The sequence below is a fragment of the Neoarius graeffei genome, chromosome 8 (assembly GCF_027579695.1).
Source record: "Neoarius graeffei isolate fNeoGra1 chromosome 8, fNeoGra1.pri, whole genome shotgun sequence".
Lineage (NCBI taxonomy): Eukaryota > Metazoa > Chordata > Actinopteri > Siluriformes > Ariidae > Neoarius > Neoarius graeffei.
The window spans coordinates 76,032,835-76,051,949 of NC_083576.1; the positions used below are offsets into that span (position 1 = coordinate 76,032,835).

General features: G+C 40.9%; 1 protein-coding gene across 1 annotated transcript in view; it reads left to right on the plus strand.

Annotated features, from left to right (window-relative positions):
- The window catches only part of shank2b (SH3 and multiple ankyrin repeat domains 2b), a 423,060-nt gene that overhangs the window by 259,969 nt on the left and 143,976 nt on the right, over nucleotides 1–19,115 (plus strand). Inside the window, exon 13 of the mRNA XM_060928256.1 lies at nucleotides 11,365–11,446. Coding sequence (XP_060784239.1) covers nucleotides 11,365–11,446 — 82 coding nt within the window. The remainder of the gene's footprint in view (nucleotides 1–11,364; nucleotides 11,447–19,115) is intronic.

Genomic DNA, 19,115 nt, shown 5'->3' on the forward strand with positions numbered 1-19,115 from the left:
GGAGAAGTTTACTTACAATTTCGAGAAGGAGTCTCCAGTGTCAGAGTGTTGTAACAGTAACTTCAATTTTAACAGTAACTTTAAATTAATTTCATAGATGCAATAATGTACGGTAAGTAGTAGCATTAACTTGTATTGTAGATGTTATACAATCCAAATTTATAAATATACAAATGTAGCTATATACACAAGCGGTACATGGACAAAATATTTGGCGTGTCATTCTTTAAAGGAGACATATTATGAAATACAGTGCTTGTGCACATACATTTGGGTATCTGGAGCCGACCAATGCACAAACTCTGAAATAAGACACCCAGTCAGTTTCTTCTGCGCTGCCTATTTCCGAAAACATGTCCTTCAACAAGCCATTCAGACTTGTCTCCACTTTCTATGTCACAAGTGGAGCTCATTAGAATAATCCCACCCCCTCTTCTGAGTATCCCCACTCATGGCTTGAGAACTGCCTTTGTGAATGAATATTCATGAGCGCATTGCTACCTGATTGGTGAGCAGTAGAGGGGGTGGGATGAGCAGTGGCTCATTATCATTTAAAGGAACAGGCCGTTCCTCAAATCAGCCATTTTGAACAGGGATGTTTAGGCCCACTTTACATGGGGACGGTCTGAAACAAAAACGCAAAAGTCCGTTTTCGTTCTCACTTTTTTCCGCGTCTACACGACCGTTTTCAAGGAGGAAATCTGCGTCTATATGGTGACACATAAATGTGTGGAATTCAATTGGATGTGCATGCCAGGCGGCTAGGTGGTGCTGTGAAAGACCTCCGCTATGTCTGCACGCATGCGCAACGTCTTCCGTCTTGTCTGATCTGCACATCTGCGCCGCGAAAACTTTGACTACTCTGGCTATGGTAAGTAAGAAAGTAAGTAAAAAAGTAAGAGCATGCTATACCCACCTCTGTTCATTAACGGTATATGTGCAGATTCGGTATAGATGTTCGAAGGACTCCTGGACGTTTATTAAAGCTGCCAGAGCAGCTTGAAGGTCCGTTGGATCGATGTAATCAGACATGCTCTTACTTTTTTACTTACTTTCTTACTTCCCGGGCTGGCATGTACAGTATATGACACATGTATGACGTAAACGCGTACCCGACGTGAGCAGATCCGAGCAGAGTTTCGCGTATTGGGTAGTTTAGACGGATATGCAACGGGGGCTGTTTTTAACTTATCCACTCTGGAAGGCGTTTTCAATTTTTTCCGTTTTTCAGCCTCGGAAACGCCGTCCCCGTGTAGACGAAAGGCACTTCCGATAAAATATTTAGTCGTTTTTACCCGACAGCGTCCTCGTGTAAACGGGCCCTTAGACAGGGCAAGAACGAAGACTTCAAGGAACCATGTCAAGATGTTTAAAAGGGGTATAATACATCACCTTTAATAATGAAAATATAGTTAACTTTTGCAAATTGCTTCCAAAAAAATCTTCAGGATGTACTGTTAATGAAAAATGATCAACTTCAACTTCATGGTTGTATCAGTAACGTTGATTATTTTCCCATGCAAGAGTTAAATTAAACTTGCACTTTAGTTGCTGAATTATTGCTCCAGACCTTTGTTCTTCTGTCAGCTTCCATATCGTTTTCTATAATTTAATGTCTGTTTTCTTTAATGAGCTCCCGAATGAAGAAATCTAGCTCCATCTTAATTGCAGAATGAAGAGGAAATACTCGTATGGAACTTTTAAGTATTAAATAGTTCTCATTTATGCAGCACTACTAGCACAATATGACATTTTGATATTATGGGTCGTGTGTCTTTGTCATTTGGACACATTCAGCAACAGACAGTAAAAATGTAAATGTGTATATATAATAGAACAATATACTCTCGTCACAATTTGTTCTTATATTTTCTTTTTTTGCACATGGTATTTGAACAGCGATATACTTAGTGTGAGTGTGAAACTGTGTGTAAGTGTGAATCTGTACTCAAGAGCTTTCGTAGAAGGACCATAGCCAAAAAAAAAAGGCAAGGTGTTTTATTGAAGTCGGAATCTGTGGCTGCCGAGTCCGAATAATTGCCTTTAAGTTAATATATATTCTAAATGGCTGCCAAGTGTTTGTCATTTTGCTATATAAAGACACCTGTAATGTAGATTTGGTTAAATGACAGTTTGAATCACTCCTCATATTATATAATGCATTATATAATATACAATTATATAATATTAGAAAGTAACCATGACAACAGTTATAAATAATGATGTAGGCTAGGATTATATTTACACATAATCATTTTAATTTTGCAGAATTTATTATTTATAGGCTCCAGTGTGTGGAAATGCTTTAATTGAACCTGACAGGAACAGAGTGAGGTCAAAGTCAAGTTTAACTACATTCATAATCAGAGCTGATACAGAGTATATCAATTTTGAAAGATCTATATCTATAAATATTATCTCAGGGAAAAAGTACTAAACGTTGCTGTGGTGGTACTCTCAAGAGCGTATACACTACATAGACAAATGTGAGCCTTGCTTAAACTCTTGCCACAAAGTTGAAGCACACAATTGCATCAAATGTCTTTGTATGCTGTAGTATTAAGATTTCACTTCACTGGAACTAAGAGGCCCAAACATGTTCCAGCATGATAATGTCCCTGTGCACAAAGTGAGCTCCATGAAGACATGGTGTGTCAAGTATGGAGTGGAAGAACTCAAGTGTCCTGCACCCAGACCTCATCCAGTGAATGTGGATACAATAAAACAATTATTCCATTCAATCTCGTCATACATGTGCTAACCACTACACCACTGGGGTGGCACAGTGGTGTAGTGGTTAGCATGGTCGCCTCACAGCAAGAAGGTTCTGGGTTCGAACCCAGCAGCTGGCGAGGGCCTTTCTGTGTGGAGTTTGCATGTTCTCCCCGTGTCTACATGGGTTTCCTCTGGGTGCTCCGATTTCCCCCAAAGACAATGCTTTTAGGTTAACGTGGGGTGCCCTTGAGCAAGGTACCTAACCCCTGACTGCTCCCCGGGCACTCTAGTGTGGTTGCCCACTGCTCTGGGTGTGTGTGTGTTCACTGCTTTAGATGGGTTTTAGATGGGCAGAAGATGAATTTCACTGTGCTTGAAGTGTGCATGGCTTCTTACATGGCTTATAGCCAACTCGGTGCTACATGCCTTGTTGGCTATCAGCTCATGTATGACTCGATTTCATGGAATAACTGTTAAATATGTACAATATATAAAGTGTGATGGTCAGGTGTCCACAAGTCTTTGGCCATGTAATACATTTCTCTATCATTAATATGTACTTATTAAAAGATATATATTTAAAATGTACTTTGAAGGAACCACCTCACAACCAAGTTACATTCAAACTGGCATGCCGATATTATCGGTTGATATGAACTTATTGCCAGTAAATCGGTATCGGTGTTTATAAATGATAATTAAAAAAGAAATGGAGAGACAGAAAATGGATCCTTTAACCATGTTATGAGTGTTGTTGTTGTGCAGTTTGTCCACCAGAGGGCACTGCAACGCCACTGTTGGTAACACTAGGCAACAAATCACAACAATCAGCTGACCCAAGCAGACCAAGTAGTAATAGCATGTCAAACAGATGAAGTTGTTGAACTATTAAAAAAAAAGTCAGTCCCAGTTGTACACACAAATTAATGGCATATATTCACAAATTGTATTTTTTTTAGTTTTAACTGAAATTATTTTTTGTACAGGTCCTATATAAATAAATGAGTAAAGTATCTGAAAGTATTTTATAGTTATATTAATGTTGCGTATATGCTATATTTGAGTGATGAGGATGGATTCAGCATTTTTTCTAATTACGTAAGCTATGCATTGAAAACACGGATGCAGTAAACGTGTATGATTTTTTTTCATGTATGTTTAGGCCTGCTTGACTATTTATGTACTATTCACAATATTTTAATACATTTCTATTTCAATGAAGACCTCTCTCTCTCTCTCTTTGAGGGATGGGTATCAGCCAGTCGTATTAATTATTGGAAATCACAAACCTTTTTTTTGTTATCGTGATCAGTGCTCTCAATCGGCACAGTAAAAACAGTGGCAAAATGATGTATAATAAAGAGCCATATAATCTCTTCTGAACTGACAGTTCAAGTGTATACAATGTCATTGCTATGTTGGTGTGTTAGATGTTGCTTTTTTATCCTATGTAGCAAAAATACCCCCAATGAGGCTGTAGCTCATACCGGCCACTGTTGTTGTGTATGGGTTTGAAATCCGATCAATCCTGTGGGAGGTGTAGCGAGTTTTACGAGATTGCATATAACCCTTGTGTAGCCGCATCCATGGCAGGTGACGCCACCTGGTGAACAATTCTTGTTGGAATATGTCTTTAGAGTCTTCTGGATGAGTTTAAGTGAAAACGTCCCAGCAGTTTATGAACAGTAGTGTTTGGTGTAACGAGTCACCCAAAATTTTCAAACACCCATAAAATGTTAAATATGACAGGTGGCACCACCATCTTGACAACTTTTATCCATACCAACCTGGGGAACATTGTATATGAGTTTGATCAAAATCTGATCACTGCTGTAGGAGGAGTAGAGGTTTTCGTGAAATTTCACGTGACCCCTGTGTAGCCGCATCCATGGCAGGTGACGCCACCTGGTGAACAATTCTTGTTGGTATATGTCTTTAGAGTCTTCTGGGTGAGTTTCAGTGAAAATGTCCCAGCAGTTTACGAAGAGTAGCATTTAATATGATGAGTCACCCAAAAATTTCTGACCCCCATAAAGTCGTAAATATGACAGGTGGCGCCACCATCTTCACAACTTTTATCCACACCCACCTGGGGAACCTAGTATGTGAATTTGATCCAAATCCGATCATTCCTGTCGGAGGAGTAGCGATTTTTGTAAATTGTGGACGGATGACGGACAATCGCATAAGCTCATCCGTCCTGGCCTACGGCTGGATGAGCTAAAAACCACAAATACACCGATACCTAATGTGAGACAGTTGGCCTTTGACATCATTCACATGCTGTAATGTTTTCCACACAACAAAGTGCCGGAGAGAGTGTGACTTTAAGAGATAAGCAGTGAGTAGGATTGATGATGGGGGGGCTGTACTGGGAAGGGGGGGGGGGGGGAGTAGGGGTGTCGAATCCCACGCAGCCTCCTGAAGACTGATATGATCAGCATGGATCAACACGAACAATGCAAACGGTGCAGTTTGGAGCTTCAACCTGCCAAGACAAAATGCGAGAAAACTGAACAGTCTGTCTCTTGAGAAGACGAAGGAATGAAGAAAGGAGAAGATGATTATATGTAAAGTGTGCACCTATATGGTGCATTTGTGACGTTTTTCCTATTCCACTGGATCAGAATAGGAAGCTGTGAGGTGTTTTTGGTGTATGAATTCTCACGAGACCTTTACAGCGCTGATAAAGAACAAAGCTCTATGATTTCACAGCCCTAAATATGAACCAGTGGCTATATAAGACACCACTAAACATGAGTGCTCCCTGGAGATAAACTGAAGACAGGGTCAGCCATTCATTCCAGTCCCTGTTTCCTGAACTCCACCTCCACTGCATAATCTGTGATCCCTGTCCTTCCTTAACGCTGCTGCTATCTGGCTCCTCTCCAGCATTTTCCCCTCAAAAAGCTTCCATGTGGCTGTGCTGGGTCGATATGCCATGTCCACTGAAATGAGCTGGTGATTTTTACAACTGAAGAGGTTCCAATTTCCAGGAAATTACCAAGTTATTCTCCACTGATTTGCTTCCTGAACAAAGACCACATACTGTGATTTTTCCATGAGTTGCTTTTCCGCAGAAATGACTGCTGGGACACCATGACATATGGTCACATATGGACACTAATTTGTGAGCAGAAGGCATTTTTTCCTCCCCTGTGCCCTTTGATTTTACATCATGCTTTCATTACTGGATGGCCGCATTGGTGCAGTTTATTCCTGTTGGTCTTTCTTTCTGTTTCACTGGTGCTCAGCTCATGTCAAAATAAAACATTTATCATTTTTTAATTATGATGATGAGGGTCGGTGGTGAGCAAGGAATAAAACACTTGGGGGCTGTTATAAGAAAATAATGAATAACAGGATGGGGTGATGCAGCACAACATGATGTTGAGTTAACATTATCATTTTCCTCTAATAACAATAAGCATAAGAATAGTTTTATTCATATTCTACCAACACACCAATTACCAACACTATTTTTTCCCTATTTATTAAAAAATGACGTCATATGTTTCGTTCGTTTATAGTTACGTTTAATGTTGTGGATCATACACAAGAAGAAGAGCAGCTTTATTTATCACATGTATGCTTAAGCACAGGGAAATTCCTCTCTGCATTTAACCTATCTGAAGCAGTGAACACACACATACCCAGAGCAGTGGGCAGCTATGCCACAGCGCCCAGGGGGCAGTTAGGGGTTAGGTGCCTTGATCAGGGGCATGTCAGCCCAAGACCACTCCCATGTTAACCTAACCGCATGTCTTTGGACTGTGGGGGAAACCGGAGCACCTGGAGGAAACCCATGCAGACACAGGGAGAACATGCAAACTCCACACAGAAAGGCCCTCGTCAGCTGCTGGGCTTGAACCTAGAACCTTCTTGCTGTGAGGCGATAGTGCGAACCACTACACCACCCTGCTGCCCAAACAAACAAACAGATTAGTTCCAGATTAGTTCCTATTATCACTTACACTGTATGGATAAAAGTTTGTGGACACCTGACCATCATGATAGATAGATAGATAGATAGATAGATAGATAGATAGATAGATAGATAGATAGATAGATAGATAGATAGATAGATAGATAGATAGATAGATAGATAGATAGATAGATAGATAGATAACACCTTTATTTAAAAATAAAAGATAAATCACCCAGGGTAGTCCAATCAGGTAGCCACAAGAGCAAACCTGCTATCAATAGGAGCCCTGGGTAAATAATGCTCCAAAGTATGTAGGCTTTGCTCAATAAAGCTGAGCACACAACTGTACAGAATGTCTCTGTATGCTGTAGCATTACAATTTCCATCTGAATCAAAATCTAACAAACTAAATCTGGAATGGGATGTTCAAAACACACATACACGTTATGGTCTGGTGTCCGTCATGTAAAAAGCAGATATAAAAAGTCATGACCTTACCAGCCATTTTTTTTCTCTCTCTTGAAGTTGGAGCATCTGTCTCATACAAATCCCTGTGTAAGTGGTTACATATAGTATGCGTATGGTGATGAAGTGGTTAGCGGTGTCGCATCACAGCAAGAAGGTTCTGAGTTCAAACTTGTCAGTTGACCGGGGCTGATCTGTGTAGAGTTTGCATGTTCTCTTCAAGCCTGTGTGGGTTTCCTCCCACAGTCCAAAGATGTGTATTAGGTCAGCTTGTTATCAGGCTTATCATCAGTGCACAGTTCAAAAGCCAGCATCTGTGAGGGTATGAGGGGGCATTAGTGCACATGCTTGCACATCTGGGAAGGCATCGCTTTTTCAGGGAAGACCTTCTTTATTTCATCAACATAATGCCAAACCACTTTCTGCACATATGAAAACTGCATGGCTCCGTAGTAAAAGAGACCAGGTGCTAAATTGGCCTGCCTGCAGTCCAGACCTGTCTCACATTGAAAACATTCAGTACATTATGAAGCGCAAAATATAACAAAGGTGACCCCAAACTGAAATTGTGTATCAGGCAAGAATGGGACAACATTTCACTTTCAGATCTACGGCAATTGGTCTCCTCAGTTCCCAAACATTTACAGAGTGTTGTTAAAAGTAGAGATGATGCAACACAGTGGTAAACATGCCCCTGTCCCAACTTTTTTGAAATGTGTTGCTGACATAAAATTCAAAATGAGCATATATTTTTCAAAAAACAATAAAATTTCTCAGTTTCAAAATTTGATATGTAGTCTATGTACTTTTTTCAATGAAATGTAGCGTTTCCATTATTTGCAAAAAAAAAAATTTGCATTCTGTTTATATCATCATCATCAGCCTCCTTCAGTCTATGCAGGCTATGGAATGCACTAAGGTCAGTTTGGGGTGAAGAGTTGCAACAATGACTGTGACTATAAAACCTAATATGGGATGAGCAGGTTCTCCCACAGTTGATGCAGGCAAAGCTAGGTATAAGGTCACTTCTCTGTGTCTGGAGCTTTCTGTGCCCCCTCTTTGCATCAACCAGCTGCCTGATCTTGTTTTCTGCTGCTTCGGTACCATGGTGGAGGGCTGACTTCCAGACTTTCCTGTCATTAGCCTTAAGATCCCATGAATGAGGATCGATGTGGAAGGCTTTTAGGTCTTGTTTGACTATGTCCTTAAAGCGTAGAAGTGGACAGCCAGTTTTACGACTTCAAATGGTGAGTTCCCCGTAGAGAATGTCCTTGGGAATTCTACCATCTGCCATCCTATGTACATGTCCAAGCCAGTGTAATCTGCCATGTTTAAGGATGGTAAGCATGCTGGGAAGTTTGGCCTTCTCTAAGATGTCGAATCATGGAATTATATATATATATATATATATATATATATATATATATATATATATATATATATATATATATATTTATTTTTATTTATTTATTTTTTTTTTTACACACTAGCAGGTTACCCAGCATTGCCCGGGTTTTGCAAAATTCTGGGTTGCCCCCAGACTTCCATGTCAAATTTGTTGAAGATCTGTTGAGAAATGGTGATGTTAACCCAAGACAAACAAAAATCCAAATATCCACCACCCAGGGGCCCACCGGGGACCCCCTAGGGCCTAAATATGGAATTTCTGAGTTCTGCCAGATTGTGGCTATCTCCTGTACCTACATGCCAAGTTTAGTGAAGATCTGTCGAGAGTTTGTGTTAATAAATGTACCATAAAAGGCATTGAGGGAGGGGGTGGTGGATGTACACCCCACAACAAAAACTACTACATCTAGTGCTTTGTATGGCCTCCATGATTTTTAATGACAGCATCAAGTCTTCTAGGCATGAAATGAACAAGTTGGCGACATTTTGCAGCATCAATCTTTTTCCATTCTTCAACAATGACCTCTTTTAGTGACTGGATGCTGGATGGAGAGTGATGCTCAACTTGTCTCTTCAGAATTCCCCATAGGTGTTCGATTGGGTTCAGATCAGGAGACATACTTGGCCACTGAATCACTTTCACCCTGTTGTTCTTCAGAAATCCAACAGTGGCCTTAGATGTGTGTTTAAGATCATTGTCATGTTGGAAAAGTGCACGACGACCAAGGGCATGGAGTGATGGTAGCATCTTCTCTTTCAGTATAGAGCAATACGTCTGTGAATTCATGATGCCATCAATGAAGTGCAGCTCCCCGACACCAGCAGCACTCATGCAGCCCCACAGAAGGACACTGCCACCACCATGTTTCACTGTAGGCACCATGCATTTTTCTTTGTATTCCTCACCTTTGCGACGCCATACAGTTTTGAAGCCATCACTTCCAAAAACATTTATCTTGGTCTCATCACTCCAGAGTATAGAGTCCCAGTAGTCTTCATCTTTGTCAGCATGGGCCCTGGCAAACTCTAGGCGGGCTTTTTTGTGCCTGGGCTTTAGGAGAGGCTTCTTTCGTGGACGGCATCCATGCATGCCATTCCTCTGCAGTGTATGCCGTATTGTGTCACGGGAAATAGTTACCCCAGTTTGGCTTTCTACTTCTTTAGATAACTGCAGTGTACTTGCATGACAATTTTCTTCAACCCTTCTCATCAGAAGACGCTCCTGTCGAGGTGTTAACTTCCGTGGATGACCTGGATGTCTCTGTGAGATGGCTGCAGTTCCGTCTTTCTTAAATTTTTGTACCACTTTTGTCATTGCTGATGGCATGAAATGGGAAGGGGTTTTCTTTAAGTACCCTTTTATAGTCAACTGTCTGCTGGACACCTGTGTAATGACTAATTAGACTCACCTGTGATTGTATTCTTGTTAAGACATTTGTAGTCTACAGTTTAGCTTTGCTCCAGAGACTTTCAGTGGGGTGTACTCATTTTTGCACCACCCTAATTTGAGTAAAACTGAAAAATGTGTAATCTAAGTTATATTATTAACCTTACGTTCACGTTATAAGTTAAACAGATGTTATATTAAACTTTGTCTTGTCAACATTTTGGAAATTGTTTGTGTTCATTGAGATCTCATCATCTGTAGCCACTTTATCCTTCTACAGGGTCGCAGGCAAGCTGGAGCCTATCCCAGCTGACTACGGGCGAAAGGCAGGGTACACCCTGGACAAGTCGCCAGGTCATCACAGGGCTGACACATAGACACAGACAACCATTCACACTCAATTTAGAGTCACCAGTTAACCTAACCTGCATGTCTTTGGACTGTGGGGTAAACCGGAGCACCCAGAGGAAACCCACATGGACACAGGGAGAACATGCAAACTCCACACAGAAAGGCCCTCGCCGGCCCCGGGGCTCGAACCCAAGACCTTCTTGCCGTGAGGCGACAGCGCTAACCACTACACCACCATGCTGCCTGTTCATTGAGATATTGTTTATAATGTTTCTTTTCAAAGGGGGTGCACTCATTTACGCTGAGCACTGTATATATATAAAGCGGCTTTTTTTTTTTAATGCACTGCATTCCAACTTAGGGGCAGCAAGGTGGTGTAGTGGTTAGCACTGTTGCCTTACAGCAAGAAGGTCCTGGGTTCAAGCCCAGTGGCCGTCGAGGGCCTTTCTGCGTGGAGTTTGCATGTTCTCCCCATGTCTGCGTGGGTTTCCTCTGGGTGCTCCGGTTTCCCCCACAGTCCAAAGATATGCAGGTTAGGTTAACTGGTGACTCTAAATTGACCGTAGGTGTGAATGTGAGTGTGAATGGTTGTTTGTCTCTATGTGTCAGCGCTGCGATGACCTGGCGACTTGTCCAGGGTGTACCCCGCCTCTCGCCCATAGTCATCTGGGGATTGGCTCCAGCTTGCCTGCGACCCTGTAGAACAGGATAAGCGGCTACAGATAATGGATGGATGGATGCATTCCAACTTTTTTGGAAACGGGGTTGTAAATTAAAACAATAGCACAGTGGGTTAATTTTATCAATTAACTTGTTAAAGAGGAACCTCTTGTTTGCAGACATATTGATAGACTCCATACATTTGTGTTAAAATGTGATCATGGAATCTAATTGTTCAATCTAACAGTCAGGGGGTTTTTTTAATCAAAAATTTCTAATGAAGAGATTTGGTCAAAATTATCACAGGTTGATCATGAAGCCTAGCAATCTGTAATAGAATAACAGGTTCTCAAGATGTGTTGTTCTAATTCAAACTGAACTGATATCTCTGGAATATGAGGTCATTGAGTTTCATCTAAATAAACACGAAGCATGTGTCTTGTCTGTGCAGATGCCAGAGCGGACCGATCTGAGAGGCGGAAGCTCTTTCGACACTACACCGTGGGATCATATGACAGCTTTGATGCATCAAGGTTAGACAAACGTTTTTCTAATCTTCCTGTGTATCTCTAAGAGCTTGTAGTCCTCCAACCTTGATCTCAAGGTTCCTTAGTTAGAAACCCCAAACGGTTTAAGATTTCTTTTTGTGTCAAGGTGTACTGTTCCTCCTGACTTTCTGAGCTTTTTAGCTGAAGATTTCTTCCAGCTCGGGACACTTTGGGGACGATTTCCCAAGTGACAAACCTTCGGCCCTTACAATATTTTCTTTGTTGATCTCTAAATGATTCACAGTGATTATAAGTTTTACAATTCTCTGAAGGCTTAACCCTCAGTTTCTGGTACATTCTTCATTCCTCAACATTTCACCTCGTTTCAAAAATGTTTTGACGCTATTTAACCCGCAACCTTTCAAGCCCCTCTTCGAATATGAAATTTACATTTGCAGCAGTAATTCGCTTGTCATGTTACAATTAATTAACACTGAAAGGCTTCTCATAAAGCTGAGCATAGAGAGGGTCAGGAAGCGATTATTCACGGTCCGGAGCACATCAAATGTCTTCGCATTAGCTGATTGGCCTTTCCGAAACATGTGAAGATGCTCCTAGGCATCAGGAAAATTGATCAGAACATTGCTGTGTATTTACCACTGTATTAATTTCTATTATGCCAGATATCACCTGTTCATATTCATATTACTTGAATCTCACACAATAATGATGACAAGAGTAATTCGTTAAATAATAGTCTGTATTCCAAATTCCTGATTTAAACGCGTACCAGTGTTTACGGATACAGAAAAGTGATCATGGAACATGACAAGCATTACAAGGGAAGCACATTATCCTGTAAGCTGCATGCATTCAACGCTTTAACACTTTCTGTAATCTATTCACACAAAGACTAAAAGGAAAAAATATAGACACTAATGCAACACCTTTTACCTTGTAATATTAGATCCAAAGTTTGCTTGTATGTGGGAATCATATTAAATCAATAAAACGTGTCTTCCACATAAATTTATGAAGTTTTATTCCGAGCTTTCGGACCTACGATCCATTCACCAGGAACAGAATGGAATGTTTATGTTCAAACGTCACCAAGCTAGTTTAATCTTTAACACTGGTGGTGCAAGTGGTTAGCACTGTCGCCTCACAGCAAGAAGGTTCTGGGTTCGAGCCCAGCAGCCGATAGACCGTTTGCACATGATGTCACATGACCCTCTCTGATTTAGCTGTGTCCACCATCTTTGTGGAATAACATATGCGTAGCAACAAGTACCCTCATACGAAATGCCGCAAATTTGCGCAGTTATCGGCTGCTCAAACAATTCTCCTAAGGCTGGAGTCAGATTGTTTAGTTTACCCGCTGTTAAAATGCGAGAAGGATCCCAAATGGAAGATCTAACCCGGAGACGACAGAGACAGTGGCTTGCAAGTCTGAACAGATCGGACATAAAAGAGACCAGCTACAAATATGTACGAGTATGTGCAGATCATTTTGTAAAGGGTAAGCTTATATTTCTACCATTTATGTGAACCATAGACAAAATATACATAAAGATGCGACATACTGTAAGTGATGTACATGAATGAATGAATGAATGAACCCTTTATTTTCACTGTTGCCAGTGAAATTGACCATCAACTTGTCCTTACAGAGGGGGAACAGGACAGGAAGACAGGGATAAAAGAAAAGGAAACACAACATGAGGAGAGATAAGGAAAAAAAGAACCCCCCCCACCCACTATGCTCCTGTCAGGAGTACAGTGTGGAAACATTTAAAAAACCTTTGCACATAAGCACACAATAACACAAGTACACTTTAAACACGGGACTTGAGGGGGGGAAAGGGGGGAAAAGAGGGGTAATTGGGGTGGGGGGAGGGGGGGAGGTAGAGGTAACCCAGCGCAAGCAAGCAGCCGTCCGCTCCTGCAGCCATGAAGGCGCTGGTCACGCACCCGCTTGTCACACTGGGGATGAAAATGGCGACCGCGGAAAGTTGGAGAAGGAATGCGAGGAATGCGAGAGCGTCTCCCAGCAGTGACCTTAAGGGGGAAATGTTGCCTCAGCAATGGCCTGAACCGAGGCCGGTGCTGTCTCAGGGAGCCGAATGTCGATAAGACATAAATTGTTTGGTCTTTCCAGATGCAGTCTTTGCACGTCCACACCGCTCGTCCATATCTGTCCATTCTATTCAAATTCAAATTGATCTCCGAAAAACGTATTCCTTGCAACATGTAAGCGCTACTCCAATTTATATTGCAGCTACAAATGCATAGCACAAAGCCCCAGTAAAATTTTGAATGTTAAGTAAAATTTACGGAGTTGTGCTCCGTAAAATGTTGCCTTCGAAGACGTCAAGAATTAGGGTTTTGTTTTGGTTTTTGGGGGGTTTTGTGTGTGTTTTGTGTACAGTAACATTTGCCCACATCAGGAACCTACTAGATCCTTACAGTAAACTTGCGCTAAGCTTTTGTATGCGTTCACCTGCTTTCCAGTGATGAAGCTAGTAGTTAACACCAGGTAATTCACGATGTCTGTGTAATTCACACTCAGTCACATCTGTACATCATCTTCATACTCTACAGCATTGCTGTAAGGATCCACCCCTGAACATTCTTTTATCTTTTCCCTGTATCTGACCTTGTCACTATTACTCAATTCATGATATATTTGCGAAAAATTACAGTTCGCCAATGTACTCTCCTCGGTCGCCATGGATGCTATCCCACAAAGATAGCGGACACAACAAAATCAGTGAGCATCATGGGAGATTTGTGACGTAAGTGCAAACGGTCTATGGGGTCTTTCTGTGCGGAGTTTGCATGTGTCTGTGTGGGTTTCCTCCGGGTGCTCTGGTTTCCCCCGCAGTCCAAAGACATGCAGGTTAGGCTAATTGGTGGCTCTAAATTGTCCATAGGTGTGTGTGTGTGTGTGTGTGTGTGTGTGTGTGTGTGTGTGTGTGTGTGTGTGAATGGTTGAGAGGAGAAAATCTCTATAATAATCCAGTAGAAGGCAACGGGAAACCACTACTGTAATGTTCCCTGGACACTTTGATGGCTGAATCCGTCAGAGCGGCCACGTCACTGTAGTGATATGCCAAGATGGATGGATGGAATCTTTAACACTAGTTTAATGTTGTTGTTATTATTCTCAGTTAAACTAGTTTGTTGACGTTTGTAAATACACATTTCATTCTGTTCCTGATGATGGACCGTAGGTCTGAAAGCTCGGAATAAAACTTCATAAATTTGCATGAAAGACACGTTTTTATTGATTTACCTTATTGTTCTTCTCTAATAATAATAATAATAACAATAATATCGATCGGGTTGCACTCGTATCTGGTTATTTAACCCAAAAGTCTTTTAGCACAAGTTCTAAAGTCTCTTAGCACAACTCTATGTTCTTTAGCACAATAATCGAAAAAATACTCATCTTGATATAGGAAGGGGTTTATTATGATTGCTTTGGGACTGGAAGCCGGAATTTCTGCTGCGGTGCATGTTAAGGATCAGTTGTTGATCCCTGAAATGTGGACTGAAAATCTGATTCTTTGGCGTCTTTGGATATTTGTAGTTAAGCCATAACAAACCTTGAATTGTGGTACCTTCATAGATAACTTCAGTCACTTCTGATCATATCACAAATTCAACTGACTGTCAATAATTACGCATTTGCCGAATTAATTAACCAGGGGAATTATGTCTCTTGCCCTGCTTGACAACACGTGTTTTGCCAACTAAGAGCGGAATCTATTCCTAAAAACTTACTCAAATTATTAAAAGTCCATTTGATAACACATATTACTGTTTTCATGTGTATTTAACTAATAAAGCTACAAAGTCTTTAACCTAAAAAAATACCAATTTCAATGAGAAAAATGAGAATCATGTCTGCTTAGTAACCAACAGTTGCAATATGTACTGCATCAGGGGACGTCCTGTGTTAAATAAATTGGAGGGAGGATTGGTGACTAACATACGGGCTCCATCAAACATGGCGGTTTCAAGATGGCGGAGTGGGGAAATACATTCACTCGTTTTCAGTTGGAATCTGGCCAACTTTCATTAAAAAAAATCCATCAAACATCTTTAAACATGATCAGTAAGTATTCATAATCAAGGTTAAGTGTTCTTGGATCTTGTGCTGGGCGGCACGGTGGTGTAGTGGTTAGCACTGTCGCCTCACAGCAAGAAGGTCCTGGGTTCAAGCCCAGCAGCCGACGAGGGCCTTTCTGTGCGGAGTTTGCATGTTCTCCCCGTGTCCGTGTGGGTTTCCTCCGGGTGCTCTGGTTTCCCCCACAGTCCAAAGACATGCAGGTTAGGTTAACTGGTGACTCTAAATTGACCGTAGGTGTGAATGTGAGTGTGAATGGTTGTCTGTGTCTATGTGTCAGCCCTGTGATGACCTGGCGACTTGTCCAGGGTGTACCCCGCCTTTCGCCCATAGTCAGCTGGGATAGGCTCCAGCTTGCCTGCGACCCTGTAGGACAGAATAAGTGGCTACAGATAATGGATGGATGGATCTTGTGCTAAAGAACTTAGAGTTGTGCTAAGAGACTTTAGAACTTGTGCTAAAAGACTTTATATTTGTGCTAAAAACTTTTGTGCTAAGTAACCGTAAACCGGGTTACACTTATAGTACCAGTCAGAAGTTTGGACACACCTTCTAATTCAATGGTTTTTCTTTATTATCATTCATTAAAAGTCACTTGATGTCTTAAAGTAATGATGGATGCCGTTTCTATTTACTCAGTTGAGCGGTTCTTGATATAATATGTATAGATTACGACAGCTATCGAATAGGGCTATTTATTTATTTAGTATTTTTATCATTTACTGTTTACTGTTTGATCTCAAACGCATTAAGAAGGCAAGAAACTCATCTACTAATTAACTTTTGACGAGGCACAGCTGTTAATTGAAAAGCATTCCAGGTGACTACCTCATGAAGCTGGTTAAGATAACGCCAATAGTGTGCAAACCGTCATCAAGGTAAATGCTAGCTACTTTGAAGAATCTAAAATATGAAATATTTTGTTTTCTTTAACACTTTTTAGTTTAACACATAATTCCGTCTATGTTACAGATATTATTCCATAGTTTTGATGTCTTCAGTATTGTTCTACAATGGAGCAAATAGTCACAATACAGAAAAGCCTATGAATGAGTAGAGTAGGGGTGTACAAACTTATGACTGGGACAAAAATGGCCATTACAAGATGTTTTCAGAACAGAATGTCACTAATCATCTGATATAAAGTAAAAATTGATGTAACGGGACTAAGGCCTAAGGATCAGACTACACGAATTCAGCCCAATTTTGACATGATTTTGTTGTGGCGAACAAATTTATTCAATCCACATTCACTGGATATGAGCAATCGTGCACTTTGATTGGCTACTCTACTACTAGGACATCAGCTCATACACCGTGAGTAGAGAAAAACAAAATGGCGACGCGTGTTGCTGAAGCAACCGAGGACAAAATAAAAACTCTACTCGAAAACAAAACCTGAAAAAATTATCAAGTATTTAAAAGAAACAGAAATAGATAAAAGAATATAGTGTTGAATAATATCTCCTATTCCACACTCCAGCCCAGTTGGTGGCAGTAATACACGTTTAAGTTGGTTGACCAACCACCAAAAACCCCAAAAAATACAAAAAAGCAGCAAAATATTATGGAATGAAAGTATTGGATGGTACGAACGTATCTTTTTTTATTTTTCAAGAATTATTATTATATCATTTTTCACAAATTGCTACTGTCATTTGTTTACATTCTAAGCCGAAATGATTTTGTCAGACATTTTGTATAAAGTTTTTATTTATTGAATTTGCAAAAAATAAAAATGCTCTGTTTCTCAAAATCCAGTGAATGTGGATAGAATAAAACCGTTATTCCACTCAATCTCGTTGTACACGGCTTATAGACAACTTGGTGCTACGCGCGTCATCGGATATCAGCTCATGTACGACTCAATTTCATGGGATAACTGTTAAATGTCAGGAATGATGAACGGGCCTTGCAATGCGATATAATTTTTTGTATTTTTGTGTTTGACAACTCCTACAACATGCTCCTTCACATTCCTTCTGTATCCATGATTGACACTTTCTTTATCCTCCTCCCAGACAACACACAAGGACATGAATGATGATTGGTCAGGGTCAAACTTGTCATGCTTCCAGTCTCCCGACCATGACACAGCAAGAATTTCTGGCACTATGATCACCTAATCTGACATGGTGACCATCATGAAAGACAAAAATATCATGTAGTCTGATCCCGGCATTAATATTTGCCGTGTAATGTTAGGTCTGTTTGTTGTCATAATGCGACTGGGAATGGTGACTTTCCCTTCCATCGTCCAACTTGAGTCAGTGCTTGTCTTGTTCCAAGTTCTAAGCATAATGGAACGCAGTATATAATTTGTCAGACTTGGTTTCTGGTCATGCTTTTCAGTCGGAATTAAGCACATGCTGATCATTTTTATACAACCCCAATTCCAAAAAATTTGGGACAAAGTACAAATTGTAAATAAAAACGGAATGCAATAATTTACAAATCTCAAAAACTGATATTGTATTCACAATAGAACATAGACAACATATCAGATGTCGAAAGTGAGACATTTTGAAATTTCATGCCAAATATTGGCTCATTTGAAATTTCATGACAGCAACACATCTCAAAAAAGTTGGGACAGGGGCAATAAGAGGCTGGAAAAGTTAAAGGTACAAAAAAGGAACAGCTGGAGGACCAAATTACAACTCATTAGGCCAACTGGCAATAGGTCATTAACATGACTGGGTATAAAAAGAGCATCTTGGAGTAGCAGCGGCTCTCAGAAGTAAAGATGGGAAGAGGATCACCAATCCCCCTAATTCTGCGCCGACAAATAGTGGAGCAATATCAGAAAGGAGTTCGACAGCATAAAATTGCAAAGAGTTTGAACATATCATCATCTACAGTGCATAATATCATCAAAAGATTCAGAGAATCTGGAAGAATCTCTGTGCGTAAGGGTCAAGGCCGGAAAACCATACTGGGTGCCCGTGATCTTCGGGCCCTTAGACGGCACTGCATCACATACAGGCATGCTTCTGTATTGGAAATCACAAAATGGGCTCAGGAATATTTCCAGAGAACATTATCTGTGAACACAATTCACCGTGCCGTCCGCCGTTGCCAGCTAAAACTCTATAGTTCAAAGAAGAAGCCGTATCTAAACATGATCCAGAAGCGCAGATGATTTCTCTGGGCCAAGGCTCATTTAAAATGGACTGTGGCAAAGTGGAAAACTGTTCTGTGGTCAGACGAATCAAAATTTGAAGTTCTTTATGGAAATCAGGGACGCCGTGTCATTCGGACTAAAGAGGAGAAGGACGACCCAAGTTGTTATCAGCGCTCAGTTCAGAAGCCTGCATCTCTGATGGTATGGAGTTGCATTAGTGCGTGTGGCATGGGCAGCTTACACATCTGGAAACACACCATCAATGCTGAAAGGTATATCCAGGTTCTAGAGCAACATATGCTCCCATCCAGACGACGTCTCTTTCAGGGAAGACCTTGCATTTTCCAACATGACAATGCCAAACCACATACTGCATCAATTACAGCATCATGGCTGCGTAGAAGAAGGGTCCGGGTACTGAACTGGCCAGCCTGCAGTCCAGATCTTTCACCCATAGA